The sequence below is a fragment of the Rhincodon typus genome, chromosome 4 (assembly GCF_021869965.1).
Source record: "Rhincodon typus isolate 14 chromosome 4, sRhiTyp1.1, whole genome shotgun sequence".
NCBI classification, from domain to species: domain Eukaryota; kingdom Metazoa; phylum Chordata; class Chondrichthyes; order Orectolobiformes; family Rhincodontidae; genus Rhincodon; species Rhincodon typus.
In genome coordinates this window covers 120,002,815-120,026,481 of record NC_063335.1, presented here as the reverse complement: position 1 = coordinate 120,026,481, position 23,667 = coordinate 120,002,815, and the positions used below count along the sequence as shown (strand labels likewise).

General features: G+C 39.9%; 1 protein-coding gene across 1 annotated transcript in view; it reads left to right on the top strand.

Moving 5' to 3' along the window:
* LOC109921319 (serine/threonine-protein kinase 3-like) overlaps positions 1 to 18,778 on the top strand; it is a 409,892-nt gene extending 391,114 nt beyond the window's left edge. The window contains exon 11 of the mRNA XM_048596227.1: positions 12,672 to 18,778. Within this exon, the coding sequence (XP_048452184.1) occupies positions 12,672 to 12,830 (159 nt within the window). The 3' untranslated portion in view covers positions 12,831 to 18,778. The remainder of the gene's footprint in view (positions 1 to 12,671) is intronic.
* The last annotated feature ends 4,889 nt before the right edge of the window (positions 18,779 to 23,667 follow it).

Here is a 23,667-nt window from a genome sequence, read left to right as displayed (position 1 = left end):
TTTGGTTTTAATGTGCAATTAATATTAACTCTTGTACACAGCAGAATTTCAGGTTCTTTAATTGATTGTTCTGAAGTTCATAACTTGGTTTGTGCCATTTGTTTATGATTGTAAAGAACAATTTAATGCAGCAGCTAATGTAAGAGCTGGCAGATGGCCGGGATACAGAAGGGATACTGCTGATTTCAACACTCTATGCTAATGCTGTGTTTTACAGTTTCTTTTCATGAAATGAAAGCAGCATTTAGATTTTGAGAAATGTGACATTAATTACATCAGCTCAACTACCTAACAAAAGAGTTCATGCAATCTATCATTGGTATTTAATGTGGTCAAACATGCCTACATAAGGACTTCAGTCTTCCCCTGTTGGCATCAATCTAGTGGTAGGTGGGCATTTGCCATCTTGGGAGCATGACAAACAAACCAGTGCAGGGTTGTTTTTGGGCTGTTCCTCTGAAGAAGGGTTGTGGGCTTGTTCAAAGACCTGATCGAGGGAAACAGCATTAGGAAAATGGATGCCCTGACAGCTAACACTCCCCCTTGCTGTCAACTTTACTCTCTCACAAACCCCACCCTGTGAACCCCCTCATCCCGTTATCACTTACTTGTGATCTCGTATCCTTAGAGCAATAGGATAGAAACTCAGCTAACATTAACTTCTCAAATTTCTGGGAAGACCTGTCAAGGAGTTGTAATCTTGATTTCGCCTTGATTTTCTAAGGAACAGCATTGATAGTCAGCTGCTACTTTCCTCATTTTTCTATGGTCATACTGAGTCAGGGATTCTGATTCGAGCTCCTTCAGAAATGCAGGGCATAGCAGAAATGAACATACTTCCTTATAGCTTAGTATAGTCAGAGGAAGTCAAACCGTGCTCCCTTTTACAACAGTTTCTGTTCCTTGCTCTGAGATTTAAATGGCCAACAGCACGCCAGGCACTTTGACAGCAGCTGTGAAGGGTTAAGTGGATTGCAATGTAGGGTTAGAGTGCCAGGTGAGGAGGGTGCCAGGTATGTGGTGAGGCAGGTGGGTAGGGTGCCAATTAGGAGAAGGAGAGCACAAAGTATTTCAGGTGTGGAGGGAGCTGGGGTTGGCAGGAGCATTGGAACTGATTGCAGTGCGGGGTGAGTGTTGTTAGTTGTGGAGTAGAGGTGTGGGGCGGGTCAGTGGGATTTGTTGGCAGCAACAGGAATGGTAGGCAGCAATGCTGGGGCCGGTGGAAGAATGGGTAGCGTGAGGGCACTATCATGGCCCTTGGGTGAGGGTTTTGTCAGGGCTTGCAGGAGTAGGTGTCTCATCCCAGAGCTTCAAGCAGGCTGGCAAGTTAGCTGTTGGCTCGACAGGCAATTGGATTGTTCAGGGCTGGTAGAGGTTCACATCGGTTGTGGGGTGGTGGTAGATTTGTGTTGCATTGGAGAGTTCCAGACACAAGGGAATTGTGCATCAGTTTCCTGGGCAATTCCCATGGAGACAACTGTCTCTGACATGTGACTCCAGTCTGCACTGCTGCAGCAACTATCTGGCTATCAGAATATGTGAGCCGTTACCTGTTTTTCTAGCTATTTGCTCATTTAATAACAAGAAAAGCCATTAAATTTTTGCTAAAACAAATATTCACACACATACAACCTCATTGACTGCTATTAAGCCCAAATGCAATGGAAAACTAATTGTATGTTGTTCTCTTTTAAGTTGATGTCAACACATTTGTGCCTGAGATATTAATTAGGCTGAAAGATGTAAATCAACAGCAACCTTTGGTTAAAACATTACCCATATGTTTCTGTACAAGAAATTTAAAACATCCTTTGCTTTCTTGAGATTTTTCAGTTACTTAAGTGCTAACATAACTGTTGATTTAATAATGATGATCTGGCAAAGCCCCTAACAAAGGTGCAAAATCACCTGAGATGAAGCTATAAAGTAGCTGAAGGCATAAGCAACTGTGTGTTTTATCTACACTTTTTTGTCTATGTGGAATTAATTATGGCAACTTGAATCTGACCTACATATTTGAAGGCTGATTTAAATTATTAGATGCTTAGTGTGCATAACTTCATTAAAATTTCCACAATTACATGATGGCAGTAAGCTGTCTTTTGAACTTAATTGTTGCATTGCAGCAGCATTTAGCATGTAAGTAATTAACATAATATTCAAAACAACAGGTCTTCTTTGGCAGTATTACTGTGGGAGATAGAACATGGAACACAGTCCAGCCCAGTACAGGCCCTTCAGCCCACGATGTTGTGCCAACATATTATTATGTGTACTCCAGCTTTATTGAGTTGTTCTTCTTTCCAGATTCTTACATTTTAAGAAATTATGCATTAAAACGTGTTTCCTGAATTAGCTTTTAAAAGCAAAACATCTGGAAAGCTCTAGGTAAGAAGGTTTATGTTTGTTTTATGCACCCAAGGAGTGGCAGCAAAGTGTAGTCTTTAGCAGAACTGGTATAATTTGACCTGGTGCACAAGTGCAGTGCCATTTTGAAAGTCATACATAGATTTATTTTATGAAGTAGTTCTAGTACAATAATGTCTGTGTAGTAGAAGCTGACAAACCGAGAAATGCAAAACCAAGGTGCTACGGCACCATCGCTGCTAGGAAATATATTATAGTTTGACACTTACATAATAAAGAATAATACAGCAAAGAAGGAGGCTATTTAGACCTTTGAATCTGCACCCGATATTTCAGAAAGCAATTCAGTTAGCCTCACTCCCTCCTCCTTTCTCAACATACCTGCAGTTTTTTTTTCATAGATTTATCCAATTTCCTTTTGAAGCCTCCTATTGAATCTGTATTCACCACCTTGATAGACAGCGCATTCCAAATCCTAGCCACTCATCTTTCTTCATGTTATGATTCTTTTGCCAAATACCTTGAATCTGTGCCCTCTGTTATCAGTCTTTCATTCTAGGATGTAGGAATATGTAGGAAGTGCTTGCAACCCCTAATTTTTTTAGAGAAAATGGTTAAAATATGTAATTCATAGTTAAATTTTGTGAGTTAAAATGAAAGTGTGTATTAATCAGCCAAGGTGAAGAGTAGGTTCTAGCAGTTCTAATGCATAATTCTTGTTAATGTCCTTGAAAATAGTATAAAGGATCAAGAATTTGAGATTTTATAAATTAGGAAGTAGTGTGATAGATTTAAAAATAACAATAAATTTGTGCAAATATTGAATTGCTTACTGCAGAATTCACAGTCTCTGACTTTCCCTTGTAACCACTGTATTTATATGATCCAGTTAAGTTGATTGTGCCAGATTTAGTGATAGTGTTACCATTGGATATCGAGAGAAGATGGTTAGAGTGATAGCCCTTAGTCACTAATTTAGCTGCTGCCTCAAAAGAAATCACATGAGACCAGGTTATAGTCCAACAGGTTTATTTGAAATCACAAGCTTTCAGAATGCCGCTCCTTCATCAGGTAACAAAAGACCAGTGCTTCAAAAGCTTGTGATTTCAAATAAACCTCTGTAACTTCTGACCTTGTGAAAATATATACTGAAATATTTTTTGTTCCTAACCTAACAATACTAAATTTTCTTGTGTAAATATTTTGAGAATGCAATGTAGCTTTTGAAATAATGTTTGGAAATATTATTATTCAAAAGAAATCTTCAATGTTGCTTTGCTGTGAGCTATCAAATAATTGGATGTCGAACATCTAACTCATTCAGGAAAACAGCACCTCAAAGCACTTTAACACCATGTAGCCTTGACAATTACATTTCCGTACTTGTTAATAATTTTGAAATGTTTTTGTTTATTTAAAGCTGTATAAAACCTAATTACAGTGCAAAGCTCATTTTAAAACAGATCAGGGATTAAAGTTGTTCGTTACTATCCCCTGCAAGTTAGCGAATGCAGGAATTTTTTTTGTTCCTTGAAGTGGAGAGAATGCTCTGGAGAATTCTGAACCAGTGGAGTCATTCTTCAAGTGTACAAATCTTTGATTAGATCACACCTGTAGTACGTGAGAAATTACACCTCAGGGAGGCTACATTGACATTAGAGGAAATGCAGAACAGCTTACTCCTTGGAGTCCAAAGATTATTCTAGTAAATCTAAAGGAGACTTTAATCAAATTAGGGTTGTCTTCCCTGAAATTTACAATATTAAGGTGATTTATTTTAATTTTTCAGGGCTGTAGCTACTGATCAGGAGTCCAGGACTGGAGAGCTATTGAATATGGTCTAATAATTAGAACCACACCTCTTGGAGTGAACATTGGAAACTTCTTCATGCAATTTGAAAGAAGTTTTAAATTCTCTTTTGTTAGTTCATTTGTTAAAACTATCATTCTTTATTAGCTAAAGGCAGTAAAGGACATGGGGCAAACCTATATTTCATAGAATCCCTCCAGTGTGGAAACAGGCCATTTGACCCACCAAGTCCACACCAACTCTCTGAAGGGCATCCTACCCAGACACAACTCCCTACCCTATCCCTGCAGTTCTCATAGCTAATCCACCTAACCTACACATCCCTGGACACTATGAGCAATCTAGCATAGCCAATCCACCCTAACCTGCACATCTTTGGACTGTGGGAGGAAACCGGAGCACCAGAGGAAACCTATGCAGACACAGGGAGAACGTGCAAACTCCACACAGATTGGTACCCGAGGCTGGAATTGAACTTGTGTCCCTGGCACTGTGAGGCAGCAGTGCTAACCACTGTGCCACCCCTTTTTATTAAGTTAGTTTACAGATCACCCCAGTCTAATTGAATGGCAGAACATTGTCAAGTGGCTAAATGTCCTCTTCTTGTTTCTATAGCAGTAATTATCAAGAACGAACCATTTCACAACAGGAGGACCAGATGTGGATGCCACTTTTGCTTATTTGTCAAGAACCATCACAAAAGCAATTGTGACGCAAAATATTAAATGCAAATAGCAGCCGTGGGGATACTGTGTGGTGGAGCAGACAGAAAATTCAGGGTAGCTATAAGAGGCCTGCCTATAAGAGGTTCTGCAGACAAGGAGAAGTAAGGTTGAAACTAGGAGCAACATATCGTATTTGTCGTGTCACTGAAGTGTGATTTATGGAACCACAGCTGGCATCCCTCTGTGCATGTTTTATCAATTAAACCTCTTACTCCGCCCACTCCTCTATAGCAAGCATCTTCATCCCAACTACTGGTGACCCCAGTGCCTCCAGGAGGCAGGGTAGAAAAGTGCACCCATGCACCCATGCAAGAGACCCCGCTGGGCCAGAACTCTTGGGATGCCAGAGAATTAGCGACAGTCATCACATCCAGTGGGGCCTTGCTGTTAGGAGCCGAAGTTCTCAGCTGCAGATGTCAAGATGAATCCTCTCTCCACTGCCCCAGATTTTAAAAAGATAGGATTTATGAGACCTGTGTGAAGGATGGAGGCAAAGATATGAGTTCCTGTTTGTACATGGCGTTCGCCCATAAAGCAGCTGAAATTTACCAGTTGAAATGATTGGGCCAGATCTCCCATGGGCACATCCAGGACTCCTCGAGTCCAACAGTAGTTCTGTCTCACAACAACTTGACGTCCTGCCAGCTCAATCTTTGTGAGCAACCATGTTGATTGAAACACAATGAGACCTCGCAGATGCAACCCAGCCACCATTACTCTCCTGTCAGCCTAGCCATCCATCATCCTTGCCCTTATCAGTTCCAGCTTCTCCGCTTCCCCCCCAACTATGTCACTGAGATAGACACAGACAAAATGCCACCTCAGATGCAAATATTGAATGATCTGTCCAGGTACATTCCACTTTTAATCGGTCAGGAAACAGGAGGCACAAGTTTCCTGTGCACTGATGACTTAATTGAAGGTGCAACGTAGTTTTGAAAAGATCCTATTTAATGAGTATTCATGATATGCAAATTGGCTGCTGACAGCAGGATGCTAACTCTACCACTGATTGAATCAAGTACTCTGCTCCACCTTATTTCTTTCCTTCGGAAGCCTCATGAAATTCCTTGCTATGTTTCAAACTTTTTACTGTCTTATGGTTAACGAAAATGAGTATCAGGCACTGAGTAATATGTAATATAATGACTGATCCATTATTGCACTCATTGCCCAACTGAGTCAATACCTCATAGACTCTTACTTTCTACATAGTGAGATGAAGGGAGGAGGGAAAGTGCAAAGGACCACCTGAGATGAAATTGTTCTCTGAACACACATTTCTAGGAGCTCATAATAGCTGAACAACTGACATTCCTGTGTGATATTAAGAACTGCCGATGCTGGAGTCAGAGATAACATAGTGTGGAGCTGGAGGAACACAGCAGGCCAGGCATCAGAAGAGCAGGAAAGCTGACGTTTCGGGTCAGGACTGTTCTTCAGAAATGGGGGAGGGGGAAGGGAGCTCAGAAATAAATAGAGAGAGAAGGGGTGGGGCTGGGGAAGGTAGGTGGGAATGGTGATAGGTGAGTGCAGGTAGGCAGTGGTGGGGATTGGTCAGTGAGGTGGGAGAGAACAGGTCAAAGAGGCGGGGATGAGAGGGAGAGTTGGTCATGGGATGAAGCCGGGGGGTGGGGAGATTTTGAAACTAGTAAAGCCCACATTTAGGCCATTGGCTTGTAGGCTCCCAAGGCGGAATATGAGGTGCTGCTCCTCCAGTTTCCGGGTGGAGTCATTGTGACACTGGAGGAGGCCCAGGATGGACATGTCACCCAGGGAGTGGGAGGGGGAGTTTTAATGGTTTGCGACCAGAAGGCGTTGTCATTTGTCATGAACAGAGCACAGGTTCTTTACAGAGCGGTCTCCAAGCCTCCGCTTGGTCTCACCGATGTAGAGGAGGCCACATCGAGAGCAGCGGATGCAATAGACCACATTAGCGGATGTGCAGGTGAACATCTGTCTGATGTGGAAGATTTTTTGGGTCCTTGGATGGAGGTGTAGGGGCAGGTGTAGCACTTCCTGCGGTTGCAGGGAAAGGTGGCAGGGGTGGTGGGGCTCGTGGGGAGTGTGGAGCAGATGAGGGAGTCGCGGAGAGAGCAGTCTCTACAGAAGGCAGTGAGGGGTGGAGAGGGAAATATATCCTTGGTTGTGGGGTCAGATTGCAGGTGGCGGAAGTGGCGGAGAATGATACGTTGAATCTGGAGGTTACTGGGGTGATATGTGAGGTCAAGGGGGATTCTGTCTTTGTTTTTGTTGCGGGGAGGGAGTGTGAGGGCAGAAGTGCGGGAAACACAAGAGATGCAGTCGAGAGCATTTTTGACTACTGAAGGGGGGATGTTGTGATTCTTGAAATAAGAGGACAACTGGGATGTTCAGGAGTGGAATGCCCCATTTTGGGAGCAGATGCGGCGGAGGCGGAGAAATTGGGAGTAGGGGATCACATTCTTGCAGGAAGGTGAGTGAGAGGAGGTGTAGCCTAAGTAGCTGTGGGAGTTGGTGGGCTTGAAATAGATATCAGTTTCGAGGTGGTCACTAGAGATAGAGTGTTTTCTTTCCTTACTTCCTTCAGCCTTTGAAAATCCAGTCTTGATGTTGCTGTCTTTTTAATCATTTTGTTTAATTTTCCCTTCAATCATGCACTGAGAGTCTTTGACGTTCATCTGCTCTCTCAATAAATAACATTGTCTTTCAGGACAGACTGGTTATTCTATGTTCTAATAATCAGTGCAAATTATTTATCAATTTATTTACATATTGATATTATGAATCATTATCAATATAGACTAGTTGGTCAGATGGTCATAACAATTGCAGATCGACTTTAATCCTGAAAAGTGTGAAGTGATGTATGGGAGGACTAAAAAGGCAAGGGAGTTATTGATGAATGGTAAGACCTTAGGCAGTACTGAGCATTAGCAGGACCTTGTATGTATATACATAGATCTTTGAAGAAAACAAGACAAGGGGATGGAGTAGTTAAGAAGGTATATGGGATGCTTGCCTTCATTAGTTGAGACATTGAAATCAAGAGCTGGGAGGTAATGATAGAGCTATATAGGATGATGGTTAGGCTACAGCTGGAATACTATGTGCAGTTCTGATTGATGCAGTGCAGTGCTGTGCAGGATTATGAGGATGGAGTGAGTAAAAGGCATTGAAGTGTTCAATCAATCAGGATCGTATTGAATGGTGGGTAAGCTTAATGAGCTGAATGGCGGACTCCTGTTCCTACATAGGTGCCTGATGACCTACATGGCCCGATGGGATCTCTCTCCGTGCTGTATATACTCAATAACTCTATGTGGAGAATTTTTTTAATGCAACAAATTATGATCTGAAACGCACTCTGAAAGGGTGGTGGAAGTTGATTAAATTGAAGGTTTCCAAAGGGAACTGGATATTCACCGAATAGAAAGTCCAATGGAATAGGGAAATGCAGGCAACTGAAACTAATTTAATAGCAATTTCAGAGAGCTAGCCTTGCCCCAGTGGTTCTAATGTCTCCCTTCTGATCTGTAAACTGTTATGCTGTTATACAGATTTCAGATAGAAAAATGCTGTGATGTAATTGAAAGTCTTTGTCCACTTGTTCACAAAGACTTGCTGTTCTTGAAGTAGATAGCATTCTTAACAGTCTTATTAAAGTGTGGGTTCAGAGTTAAGTTGAACTACCTTTTCAATACTTCTACAAAATCAGTTACAGAACCATGATTCATTCAAACATCATGTTATTTGTAAAAGTAGCTTTGTGAAATTAACACACAACTTCAGTACAGAAATTCATTGAGCCAAGATGCTTATTAATTTAACAAAGGCAAAATACTGCGAATGCTGGAAATCTGAAATAACCAAACAGAATGCTGGAGAAACTCAGCAGGTCTGGCAGCATCTGTGGAGAGGGAAACAAAGTTAACACTTCAAATCTGGTATGACTTCTCCTCAGAACTGATTATTACTTTACTAGACAAGTTATCAAATTTTCCAGTTTAGCACCTCCTTCCTGGTAAGCCCCAAATCATTAGAGACTGGAGAATGGAACGTTAAAGAGGATCTTTTGAAATGCTTAATTTCTAAAAATGTCCTGATAGATAGGTTGTATATTTTTGGAGTGGACAGTGGGTTTTCCTAAATTTAGTTTTTTTTAACAAAGCAATCTACTTGTATGTATCACCAGTATAAGGCTTGTCATAATTCACAGTACAAGTTATTTAGCCGGATTAAATCATTTTAGTTTGTCATATTTAGTTAACAAGACAGCAACAATATTTGAATAAAGAAAGAACTAAGAAGATGATAGAGTTTAGTTTAAATTGTTTTCCTTATTTTGTCTTTATATAGCAAATTATTCAAATCAGCTTTAGTGTCCGGAGAGCAATTTTACAAAGCATGAAGCGTTTGTGTACATGAATAATTAACTCCCTATTTCTTTAACAAGTAATGTGTGGCCTTTTCTTACTGGAGAAGCAATGTCCTAATTATTACTGAAAAGATGTTAATGTTATTTTAGTAAATCATTTGAGACTTGCTCCCCGGGTATCTATTGAAGTGGTTGAATATGGAGCAGAGCATCAATTTCAATGTAGTGAGAGCAAAATAAGTATTTTAAGAGCAAGAGAAAACCACAATGAAACAAGTTTATCTTTTTGAATTTTACTCACAGATGCAGATTAAGTAATTTGCTACAGTGATATGCCATTGCTAACGTTATAGCATCACCATTAAAGATTTGGAAACATTTCTGTAAAGCTTAAAATTACTGTTAACGAGCTTTATAATAACCCACCCCCACAGTGGTTACCCAACACAGCTGTTTTCTTGTTGATTTCAGTATATGTGACTGCATTTTTCTTCATAGCTTGGTTAACTTTGCTAAGGAGTCTGTCATTTGTTTTCTGCCACATTGCTGTTATGTTCCTGCTGTTATTCACAGAATCACAGAATTGTTACAGTGCAGGAGGAAGCCATTTGGCCTATTGTGCCTGCACTAGCTCTTTAAGCTTTTCAACTTGCACCAATCTCCTACCTTTACTCAGTAACACAACACATCAATCATGAAAACAGATGAAGCTGAAGTTTTTTTTGAGTATTCTGAATGCATTGCATTCAGGGAAAGAAAGAACCAGGAAAAAAGGAAGAAACGACATCTGAGGCATTTTGTTCAGATCCATCACCACAGAAACATGGTTCTTGGGAGAACAAATCCAACATCTCTATCTATAATAGTTTATTATTTTTTAGAAGCTCCTTAATAAAAAGGGGACACTTTTTTGTGGAATTTCTAATACAACAAATGATTAAAATACCTTTTTCCATTAATTATATCAGCAAAAGGCTCTTTAACATTTACGCTGCTAGAAAACTAGGTTCAATTCTCAATCTGCCTCTCGACTATTTGCCCATGATATTGAGAAACATTCTATTAAAAAGTTACATGATGATACCGAGTGGTAAGTATATAAGAGAGGAATGATAGTTGAATGAATCAGTGCTTTTGAAAAAGATCAGAATCACAGAATTACTGCAGTGCATAAAGAGGCCATTTGGCCCATTGTGCCTTTGTTGATTCTATTCTGTAGGGCCAATCAATTGCCTTTTCTTCATATATCTGCGCATCATTTCTATTCATATAACCATCCAATACTCTCTCGAATAATTCAAATGAATCTGCCTCCACCATATTTCCAAGCAGTACCTTCCATACCCAACTACTTAGTTAGGCTCCTCAGACTCCGACAACCATTTCTAACTACCAGGATTAGGGCAACAGATACATAGGAATACCACCACCTGCAAATTCCCCTCCAAGTCACCTTCCTGACTTGGAAATTTATCGCTGTTCCTTCAATGTCATTGGGTCAAAATCCTGGAAATACTTCCCTAACGGCATAGTGGGTCTGCCTGTAGCACATGAAGTGCAATGGTTCAAGAAGGCAGCACACCATCACTTTCTGAGGGGCAAGTAGAGACGCGCAATAAACACTGGCCCGGCCAGCAACGCCCAGATCCCATGAGTGACTTATTTTAAAATCTTTAAAATCTTTAACTTGTGTGGTGACTCTGGGAATAGTGATGCTTGATTTCCACATGCTACACCTGTGAGGTGCAACAGGAAGACTAAAGCATGGTTTAAAAATAAAGTCTTCAGGACAGAGATGAGGAGAATGTTTTTTTTCTCTTGGAGGTTTATAATCCTGTTCCCAGAAGTAGTGAAAACTGGATCATTAAATTTATCCCATAAGACCATAAAGACTATAAAACTTAGGAGCAGAAGTGGGCCATTCATCCCATCAAGTCTGCTCTGCTATTCAGTGAGATCACGGCCAATTTGATAATCCTCAACTCCAATTTCCTGACTTTACCGATAATCCTTGATTCCCTTACTGATTAAAAATGTCAGTCTCATTCTTGAATATACTCAAATATCTTCAAAAATCTTCCATGGTAAAAAATTCTACAGATTCACAACCCTCAGTGATAAGAAATTCCTCCTCATCTCTATTAAATATGTGGCCCCATATTCTGAGATTATGTCCTCCCATCTTAGATTCTACCCTGTCAAGTTCTGTAAGAATCTTGTATGTTTCAATTAGGTAACCTGTCAATCTTGTATATTTTAATGAGTACAGGCACAGTCTACTCAACCTCTCCTCATAAGACAGACCCTACATATCTAAATGTCCTATTTCTGCTCCTAAGTCCTATATTCATGTGTGAAAACTTTAAATTGGGGAAATTGACATATAGTTTCTGTACTTAAAAAGATTTTTTGACACATACGTGAAAACACGCATATGTACTTGAGATTCTGCAATTTACAAGGCAACTGGAAGGTGAGATTAGACCAGAAAATGTTTTCTGAACTGGCTGTTTTATGAATTCATCCCTGAAGTGTGCCACTAGAGGGAGAAAATAAACAGTGGACTCAGGTATTACCTGTATGTTGGAATTAGACAGGGATCTGCAGATGAGGCACACTGTGCAATGTAATATACATGCATTAATAGCTAACCTAAAAGTACCATTGATATCACTTAATCAGCTCTCCGAAATTAAATTCTATTCAGACTATTGTTCCTTGGCCTTCTTCTGAATGTAATTAACTTCATCCCTACTGAATTATCTGTAGAAGTTTAATGGAGGAATGAAGTGCTGTTGGTTTGTTCCCTTCCTAAACTGCTCAAATATTGCTCATGACAATTAACTAAAATTTAGCAAATCATTACAATGGAGCGGGAAAAGGTAAGGGCTTCATTGTAAAGATGAAAAGGGAATAATCAGAGTTAATGTTTTGGGTCCGGTGACCCTTCCTCAGAACTTCGGACCCGAAACGTTAACTCTGATTTTTTCTTCACAGATGCTGCCAGACCTGCTGAGCTTTTCCAGCAACTTTGTTTTTGTTCCTTATTTACAGCATCATCTGCAGTTCTTTCGGTTTTTAATTCAAGATCTTTGTTGTTTTAAATGAAAGATGCAAGCTTTCCATTTGCATTGGAGACACAGAATATTGGTATATTTGATTGTTGCAGGCTTTTACAATTTATTTCCAATAGAATAATTTTAGAGCAGATTATGAAGGGATAAGGACCAAGGGCAGCAGGCAGAAGAGATTAGTTTAATTTGGCGTCATGTTTGGCCCAACATCGTGGGCCGAAGGGCCCATTCCTGTGCTGTACAGTTCTATGTTCTGTATCGCATAAGTCCGCCATGGTATAATAACATTTTGCTTTTATCAATACTATTTTCCTTTGTGTTTTTCTTGTGTTTTGTAGTTAAAGAACCTGAGCTTTGAAGAGTTACAGATGCGATTGAGTGCACTGGATCCAATGATGGAACGAGAAATTGAGGATCTGCGCCAAAGATACCAGGCTAAACGGCAACCCATTCTGGATGCCATGGATGCCAAGAAACGAAGACAGCAGAACTTCTAGCCGAACTCAGACATCCACCTCTCATCCACTGAATGTTCCCAACCTGCCGTGGGTAGCATGTCCTGTAATATATCTATTCTCTCAGCAATGCACCCTCTAATTTCTTTTTCTTGTGAATGGGTGATTTTATGTTCAAATGGACAGGAGTTTACACTTTTTTTATCCTGGTCTCATACACATCAAACTTTAAGGGGCCAGCTTGTACTTGGTCTGTGCAGGAATTTTTAGGTTGTTTTGAGGGCAGAAGGTACATTGACCAGCAGACCAATCATAGAACCAAAAATACTTACATACTGCTAAAATTGTATCAATTGTGATCTGCAGTTCATCCCATAGGTATTGAAGCAAACAGTTGTAATGGCAATATGCTGTACGTCCATTCTTCTTATCTGCACAGCTTAGAACTCTCCACTGATATTGTAATTCAATTCAAAATTTCACAGTTTCAAGTACAACAAAGCTAGAAATACCACAGTATTTATGACAAACACTAAATACCTGCCGCATTGTATTGCTGATAAAATGGGGAGATGGTGGTTTGCTGTGCTGTCATTGAACTGGCAATCCAGAACCCCAGCCCAATGCTCTGGGGACAAGAATTCAAATCTGACCATGGCAGATGAAATTTGAATTCAATAAAATCCGAAATAAAGAGCTGGCTTAACGGTGACCATGAAACTACTGTCAGTTATTTTAAAAACCCATCTGGTTCACTTATGTCCTTTAAGAAATGAAATCTGCTATCCTTTCTTTGGCAGGCCCACATGTGACTCCAGACCCACAGCAATGTGTTTGACTCTTAACTGCCTTCTGGGTAATTAGGGACAATGAATAGATTAAAAATATTAAATATGTTGGGGTATCAAGAAACACCATTAAAAGTCTTTAAACATTTAAACTTAACCTGAATAAGTAAGCTTGGTAGTATTGTCTGACTCCTCAGTCAAATTTTGAAATGCGCCAACACTTTGTTGAAGTGGATCAATTTATCTCAATGATAATTGTGTAAAAACTGGATTTCTGCCAACTAACTTGCTTACCTCATGTCATACCTTTTTGTTGCAAATAATCCTACAATGTGCTGAAACTACTGCCATTTTATAATGTTTCAGAACACCACTGGAGTCCATTTGGTGTAGGTACACCCACAAGAGAGGGAGCTCCTTTACTATCTCTGAATCAAAACCTGGAACTTCTGCTCTCATTAGTGCTGTCAGTGCACCTACACCAAATGAACTGCAGTGTTTCAAGAAGGTAGCACACCATCACTTACACATGGGAATTAGGGATGGGCAAGAAATGTTTGTGCTATCAGCAAAGCCCACAGCCCATGAATGAATGAACAATGCTCTGAAGTGTACAGAAGAACAAAAGCAACATATCTGATGTCTTTAAAGTTTCAGATCCTGGATGTATTGCACTTTTGGAATTGGACTGCATAAGTCTATAGTAGAAAACTTACATTCCTAACCTGTACAGATAGGTTGAACAGTCAAGACTGCCATGTCAATGTAGTAGGTTATCATGCAATACCTCATGTCACTGGTGACAAGGGTTTGCTTAAAGCTGGCAGTGTTTTACCTCTTGTGGCACAGAGAAGAGCCATTTCTTAGAGACAACGCTTCGTATTATTGAATGTACTTGCACCTGTTTGTTAATATTAGACCAGAGAGACAGGGGCTGCTTCTGGCACTGTGATATGAATGCTTGTAATTGTGTCTGCTGTAGCTTAAAAGAACATTTTAATTCTGCTAATCTTGCTAGATCTCCTTTGTATTTACTTTGATGTACACGCCTGATGTGATACATTTGCTTAGGTTTACTGATAAACGTAGACTTTGATGCACAAACACTTCAACACAAAACTGATACGGAGCAATTCTTGATGCATTAACCACTGCTACTGATTTATACAAGATGAAACAGAATACTTCATTGCCCATCTTGACAGTGTTCAGAGATCAGATTCCCAGAATGCACACAAATGATAAAGATTGTAGTTTGTTTGTTTCAGAAGTGAACACTAATTTCATTGGTGCACATGAGTCCTTGAAGAAATCAGTGCATGCCAATTTTTTTGTTTTTTTTATACCTTGATGTCTTATTTCTTTCTGGTCTCAATTTTAGTGTGTGTATTAAGTTGTACCGTGCCATGATAGCAGTAGGCTGTAAACAGATGCACTGACCAGATTGATTTTGTCAACTTACAGGTGGAACTATGACATAGATACCTTGACAGAAACTTAAGACATTTATGCTGCATGAACAGATTTTTCATACTATACATTTAAGGAATTTTGGAATAGTAACTTTCCGCATATTTATGCCTTAAAAGAGTTGTTGTGACATCAGTACACAAGGTTCTATGAGGTTGCCTTTTAGCATAAACTTGGCATTTGATTGATAAGGAAGATATTTTTCTCTCAGAGGGTAGTGAATCTGTGGAAGTCTTTACTGAAGAGGGCTGTTGAGGCTGGACATTAAGTATATTCATGGCTGAGAAGCAGATTTTTAATCAATAAGGGAGTCAAGGATTATGGGGAAAAGGCAGGAAGGTGGAGTTGAGGGTTGTCAGATCAACTGTGATCTCATTAAATGATGGAGTTGACTCCATGGGTTGAATAGCCTACTTCTCCTCCTGTATGTCATTGTCTTCTGGACATTGAGTCCAACCCCTGTGCCATTTGGCAGTTTGGGTGATGTCCAAATAAACTCACTGTAACTGTTATGTAATTTTAAAAATTATATAAACTTAACATTCATTTATCCTTTAAAACTTGACAGTTGCTTGTTCAGGGAACACAAACCCTGAGTGGAACATCACCAACTTGATACATGACGAAACAACTAAGCTCCATAAGATGGACTCTGCCACCTGTTATTCCAAAAGATTTACAAAGGCACTGTTTGACTTTGAAATAGTGTATATGCTTGACATGTTAATTTTGTTAAAGGAGAAATTAACATGATACTGGGTACTTGCACTGACCAAGTGAGTTGATTTCAGTTTTTCATTTGTCAACTAAGATTAATACTGGAAAAAAGCTCTAGAAATTAGATATTCATCTTTTTCTACCATGTTACAATTAATATAATTTTGTAGTGTAGATCTGTGTTATCTCTTGGTGTAGCAAATCTTTGATTCATCATAGAATCCTTGCAGTGTGGAAACAGACCCTTTGGCCCAACAAGTCCACACCAAACCTCAGAGCATCTCACCCAGACTCATTCCCTTGTAACCCACCTCATATACACATCCCTGAACACTATGGGCAATTTAGCATGGCCAATTCACCTAACCTGCACATCTTTGGACACTGGGAGGAAACCAGAGCACCTGGAGGAAACCCATGCAGACATGGGGAGAATGTGCAAACTCCACACAGACAGTCACCCGAAGGTGGAATTGAACCCAGGTTGCTGGCGCTGTGAGGCAGCAGTGCTAACCACTGAGCCACTGTGCTGCCCCAATTTATTTAGCTGAGGTAGGACTCAGCATTTGACTAACCTCTAAACTAATCTAATTACTATAAACTCATAATTCGTGCTCTCATCCTAAGATGTCTGCCCTAGGCCTACTGTATTGTCCCAGCTAAGTCCAACGCAAGCTCACGAGACACTTTACAGTCTTCAGGATTCAACACATGGGCATGATCATGGTCTAACATTTTGAATGCAACCACCACCACCACTGCCCCCACATGTCTTTTTTTGTATGAATTTGATCTCAGCAGAGCTGACCTATTTTCTGACAAACACCCACCACCTTCATCTGTATATCATCTTTACTACCATTAGCACTCTATTTGCCTTTTACTGTGGGCTTTAACAGGAGATTGACTACATGAGTGTTTTAATGTGCATCATCCTGATAGATGTGTTTAATTGGAAACTGAGCAGATAATACTAAATTAACTTGATGTGGAGATGCTGGTATTGGACTAGGATAGAAGTCAGACAATGCCAGGTTATGGTCCAACAGGTTTATTTGGAAACACTAAATTAGTTGTGCCAAAGATGGAGGCCTTTGTTCACAGAAAAGTCAGTCAAGTCGACATACCGTCTTATTTATTTTTCAGATTATAGTTTAAACTTTTAAAGCTGAAGAAACTTCAAGAAATTCTTTTGACTGCAAGAATCACAGCAAATTGCCAAATTGAAATAGTTTCAGTGCCTTTTAAAGAAGTTCAGTTGATTGATGTATTTTATTTAAAGTTGAGATGAGCTGAAGTGTCACGCTGCTCAGAATCTCTGAACAGACATGCACTAAAGAACTATAATTACTGAGTTTGGTGAAACTCAATCCAACCTGAGAATGCAATTTGCACACTGCCTCAGCCAAATACGTGCACAACAGCACAGGGCACTCAGAAAGATGTAATCTCTCACTATAAAAAGCCCAATGTGAACATTAAGAAAGCTTTGTAATGAAGGTTCAATTCAGAAAAAAATACTGTCGGACTTCTTATTTATAAAATGGCACCTTGGAACAATATTAACAACAAGAGGTGACAGTGCAGAATAGTAATTGAATGTTAAATTGGCCTCACCACTTGTTAACCATAAAGTTCTGTAAGTTGAGCTATATATAAATCTCTGAAGAATCATATCTAAAATTGGAAGTGCTCCTTTTTTTTAGAATTAAGGTCAGAGTCACACCTGTGTGATTGTGCTGCAATATTGCGTTCTGCAGTTTATTTTTAAGAATGTGCTTTTTGTGACTTGTAATGAAACACGCTTTCTCAATAATTAATACCAACAGTAAAGATTATGATGCATTCAATCATAACAGCTGTCATTGTGGCCTTTATACTCAGGCATAACCTTTTATTCATCAAGCAATACAGTGCTTTTCACGTTGCTGATGGCTTCACTGCATTAATATGATTCGATTCATTATTGTCACATTTACCAAGATACAGTAAAACGTGTTGTTTTGAATGCTTACAGGCAAATCATGACTTAACAAGTACTTCATGGTAATAGATCTTTTTAAGGGAATGCTGGATGGATATCATCGCCATCATCATCATCAGCGGTCCCTCGCAGACAATGATGACTCTCTTCCACTCTTGGGGTGAGTCTGTAGGTGGCTGTACAGCCCAATGAAGCTTCTGCAGGCTCTGCTACACTTGGGGCAGAAACTGGTCATGGGAAGGGATGAGTGGGGCGTTGGTGTGACAGTGTGCTGTTTTTGCCTGACTTCTACTTTTTCTTGAGGTGCTCGTCACTAGATTGATAGATGAGAAACGATTAAATGAATATGTTGATAGTGTGAGATGAAGTAAGGTATGATGAACTTCGTGTGGAGCATAAACACTGATATACAGCTGTTAGGCCACACAACCTGTTTCTCTTCTGTAAAGTAATTATGATGATGCAGTGTTCTGCCAGTAGCCAGAATAACTCCTGTCCACATACTTGTCTTCCACTGCCTTTTGAATTTCTGTTCTGTTCTCATCAGACTGAAAACAGCAGACAGTTGAAAACAAAGTGGCAGTCAATTTCCAGTCCAATGCTGTGTCTGTCAGCACCTCAAATGAATGCAGATGTTAGAATTCCAGAAAAACCATGTGAGAAAGTATCACTGATCCCAATGTCTGCAGATTTAGTGTGTTAAGGGTGATGGTGCATTTCATTTATTCTTCTATTCATTTCATAATCCACTTACAATAAACAATCATAATCCATTGTTATCTGTTCCAAACCACTGCTGCTGACTTGAATTTTAAATGTATGTATCAGTGATGTTGTCAATCTTTCTTTGAATCTAAACATTGAATTATTTAAAAAGAAAATTGTCGGGCCTGGCTTGTGTTATTTTTAATTGAAAAGTTATATGCAATATTTTGAATTGTTTATGTTCATTTCCTTTTTATGGGGCACTAACTTATTTTATGATGTCTAATTCCAATGTGTCACAATAAAGCAAATCAGTATCAACAGCAGTTGGGTGTTTTGAATGTTTATGATACAATCCCTGTAGACAGATTCAATTTATAAAAAGATACTTGAATATCCAGGGACTGATTAGAAGGATCATACAAGATTTCACATTTTTGACTTCCACTATAGCAAACAAACTGGAAACAACATTGACTATTTTCATGGGCAACTTAGAGTTTGGACGAGAGAAATGACTTCTTTTTAACTTTCAAAAAATTCCCTGCCATGGTTGTGCTTAACTATGAGCCTTATGTGGACTTCATGACGAGAATTACCCTGGAGGATACTAGCCAAAGCTAAGTGAAACTTCCAGCCCCATTTAAATCCAAACAACTTTATTTTTTTCAATCTGACCATGGACTCCTACCCACATTCTGCTTAGTGAACAATAAGAGACTGGCTGCCTCTATTTCTCTACTCTGTCTGTGATTCTTTACATCTATTTCTGTCAGGTTCAGTCTTAGAAAACGCTGCAGATTGATAATGTAATGGGTTTGCCATGAACTTTTCCCCTCTTACAACTGATCTCTGTGGCAATGTGTTTCACATCAGCCTTGTATCCAGATTGAAATGCTAATTAGCTACAATGAATGGGAGTTTTTTCAGGATCAAATATGTACAGTGAGAACTATGTACATTTTTAGAAGCTTAATATATTTCATCTCCGTATGATTTCTGAGGTCTGAGCATGATTGATGGTGGTGGGCTATGGAGTTGTACCGAGGCTTTGGGCATGGTATGATGTTATAGGAGATGAGGAACAGAGGGTTTCAGTGTCTCAAAATCTTCTAAAACAACTGGAACAAAGCTCCAAAGATCCAAGGCAGGTGTTATAACCCATCTTGGCACCCACTGATTTCTGTGACCACTTATGTTGTACTTCCAGGGTCTCGCACATGTCATCCTCATTTCAATCTTCACCTGTCTCAGTTACCAAAATCTGACTCTAGAAATCCATCCAACATCAGCACAGCTGCTCTAGTCGGCAGAGAGTGTGACTACCTTGCACTTTCTTCCCTGTAAATCAATCTGGGCCTCATTTACCCTTTAGCAAATTAGGTCACTTGTCCAGCAAGATTCAAAGCAGGTCACACAACGCCCTTAACTACTGCATTTTCCTGTAGGTAGTTCCAAAACACAAACTAGTAAACTTCATATTTGTAACATTTTTAACTATTTTTCGAATAGCAGTTTATGGATTCTAATAACTAACTAACTGCATCAGTTCATGTTTCTTTCAGAAATCTTATTGATTTATTGATTGTTTCGGTGAAGTCAAACAAATATGCATTCCTTGCACTGAGCCAAACTTGAGTTACAGATACCCAGTAAGAATATATGTAGATGTTGCTAGTCATAGCCTTAGTAGTGTGGATATTTTCTTATCAACCTGTTCAGAGATGTTATGTATACCTTTGGAGCAGTTGGGATTTGAACCCAGACCTTCTAATCCGAAGGTGAGTTCACTAATATTACACCACAAGCATTCTCAAAGTTGCTCTTTTCTGGCCAACCTGTTCAGAGATGTTGTTATACATCTTTAGAGCAGGTGGGACTTGAACTCCAGCCTCCTGGCTGAAGGGTAGGGACACTACCACTACACCACAAGAGCCTGTAAGCCTTTGTAGTGTGTACAAATGGAAACGAATGTTGTAATTAGTATGCCTGTAAGTTTTCTATTTAATATTCTCAAATTACTTCTGGAAGGCAATGCCTTCAGCTACAGTTCCTTAGACTTCTGCAGTTCTTGTAAGTGTAGCCAGTTAAATACCTCTTATGTTTTTCAGCTCCTGGATTGTTGCAACTGGATCAGACTTTGTTGCTAACCAGTGTTTCAGCATGCATCACTCTAACAAAGTGCAACTTTTCAGAGAAATTGATATTTTGCTTTCCAACTCCAGGTCAGTGTTTGATTTTCTGTATTACTATACTGTCAGAGATTATTGATTTGAAAATAAGCCAAGGATTTTGATCAGCAAAATTACACCCTCAATCCTTCCCGGTTTCCGTTCTTCTGTCCTGGTCCAGAAAAATTTAGACTGATGTTTTCAGTGAAGAGGCCCTGCACAATTAGAGGAGGTGTTTTCCTCCCAAACCCCAGAAAACATGGTGGTCTAACTGCGTCACATGCATTTGATGTCACTGAGAAAGTCCACTGCCCAGTGGACCGAGTATTGACAGTCCCGGCTGGAGGAGCAGGGTGACCTGATATCTGAATTCAGGGGAAGGAGCAGTCTGTGATTGGGGAGGTTGGGTGGTGTAAGCAAGGCAGGTTAATTCCAAGGCTTCCAAGTTCGTGAACATTTAGCCAGATTTTACGATTGCAATAAGAACAGTTTTGACCAACTATTTTTCAAAGCAGAATTCCAAGCCTGTCTGTCCTGAATACATCCATCATAGGAAAGCAGGAAGAAATCCACACAGTACATCAGGTTGCAGGCCAAAACCATCCCTTTTTTACTGGACTTGCTGCATATTTCAGGAGTTACATTATTTAAAGGACCCAAAGCCACTTTGACAGCAACTAAGGAAAGGTGAGTGTGGAAGGTGAGTGAGAGGGTAGGGTGGCAGGTGAGTAAGAGGATAAGATGGGAGTTAGTGTGATAGATAGGCGAGAGATAGGATGCTGGGTGAGTTTCTTTGAAGTACGCATTATGGAGAAAAATAAATACAAATAACCCAAAGCACGAGATTCTCAGTATAAAACATCTTGTTTTTTGATTTGACAAGGTGTTTTGGTTGTGTTTAAATAGCAAGTGAATGTTTGTATAATCCACTCCTGCTCATTTTCAAAGCACCAACAAACTTTACGAATAATAGATTTTTAAAATGAAAGGGCCTTATGTATATATACGTGTCAAAACTACAATAATATGCAAGAGGTGAAGGAATAAAGGAACTACACTGTTCAAACTAAACAGGCAGTAGCTGTTCGTAGTGAAAAGTCAGAAAAAGGTGTTAACAAATCTAGAAAAAGAAGTCCTTAAAATCTAAACTATTCTAGGATTTACTGATCTTACGTGTATAAAACATCATCGTCTAAACTGTGCACCATGTCTGCTTAATAACTGACATCATCAGAGTTCTTGTCACTTTTGCCCCTAGTCTGACTACAATTTGTCTCCCTCTGCATGAAGGGAATTGGGCTAACCCTAGACATCCATGAGACAAATTTCTGACTAATAAATATTCTTTAGATTATTGCATGATTTTAATCTGGGGAATGTAAACAATGTGATGTTTTTCGGCCATAGGGCTGCTTTCTCGTTAGAGAAAGACACACGCACACTCACAGCTGGTGGTGGTCTAACCTAAGGGTCACCATGCCTCAGGCATGGGGAGGAAATTGAGAAGAAGAATCCTTTATGGTAACCTCAGCCGGTGCAGGAATTGAACCCACACAATTGGTATCATGCTGTATCACAAGCCAGCCATCCACCTAACTAAACTAAACTGACCTTTTGCTTCAGTCAAGCCACTGAAATCTGCTCACTCGGTAATGCATGTGTGTCTGTCTTAGGTGTTGTTTCGCTATTTCTTGGATGGTTTCTTACCCTATTGGAATTTGTACAGGGTTTCCAGCAGTGAAAATGTATACACTGTCAGTAATTTCACTTCAACGTTGCTGAAGAAAGATACATTTGCACTCATCAGGATTTGTAAACAGCTGAAGGTTCGTGCTGCAGGATAAGGTCTGCCTGTCTTAGGGACTTGTGCCCTACTTGACATCACTCTGGCACTGAGGTTTGCACAAGAAAGCACTAAATGGATCCAACCAGCCTGCACTTGCAAAACCCATAACATAGTGTCTAACATTTGATGTGATTGTGCAATTGGGGCACATTTGTTGCATTGTCCTGAATGCATGAGAGAAATTATACTGGTGGCCATTTTAGGATCGTCAGTCAGACTCACAGTATGGTTCATAACTCACTCAGGGATAGTCAAAACTGCCAATGCTGGAGTCTGAAATAACAAGGTGTGGAGCTGGAGGAACACAGCAGGCCAGGCAGCATCAGAGGAGCAGGAAAGCTGACATTTCGGGTTGCGACCCTTTTTCAGAAGTTCTGAAGAAGGGTCCCGACCCGACACGTCAATTTTCCTGCTCCTCTGATGCTGCCTGACCTGCTGTGTTCCTCCAGCTCCACACTGTGTTGTCTCTGACTCCAGCAACTGCATTTCTTGCTATTTACACTGAGTGAGAAGCCAGTTTCACAAAGTTAATATCTGCATAAGTGCTTGGCCTGATGTCTTGTGGTGGAATTTTCTATTATGACAATGTGTTGTACTGTTTCTCAAATCAATATGAAAAAAGAGCTACTATAAGGTCTAAGATTTGACTTTCACAGTGTTTACCACAAAAAGAGCTCTTGAAATGCACTGCAAATTTGGAGTTGATTTTAGCCCTTAGCCAGAAAATGGACCAAAATGGTACATACCACACAACATTTTTTTTATATATGAAAGTGAAGCTGTTTGTAATACACAGAGGTTGTGCTATTGTTCAGAAAGAACTTGCAAAGAGGTCAATTGTAATTAATGATGCCCTTGATCTAGAAAGAAGCCAAAGCATTATCTTTCACCTCGGGCTGACCATTGGGAATGTCGCATCACTTCAGTCACCTGGTTAACCTGTCCTTGGGGAAGGAAATCCTCCGTCCTTACCTGGTCTGGCCTACATGGTACTCCAGACCCACAGGTGACTTTAATACAGTAAGTGACAGAACCCTTAGAAGCATGAACGTTCAGAGGGATTGAGGCATACAGGTCCACAGTTCCCTGAAAATGGCAACATAAATGCATATGGCGGTCAAGAAAGTGTATGGCATCTTACCTTCATTAGTCTGGGCATTGAGTGTAAAAATTGGCAAGTCGTGTTGCAGTTGTACAG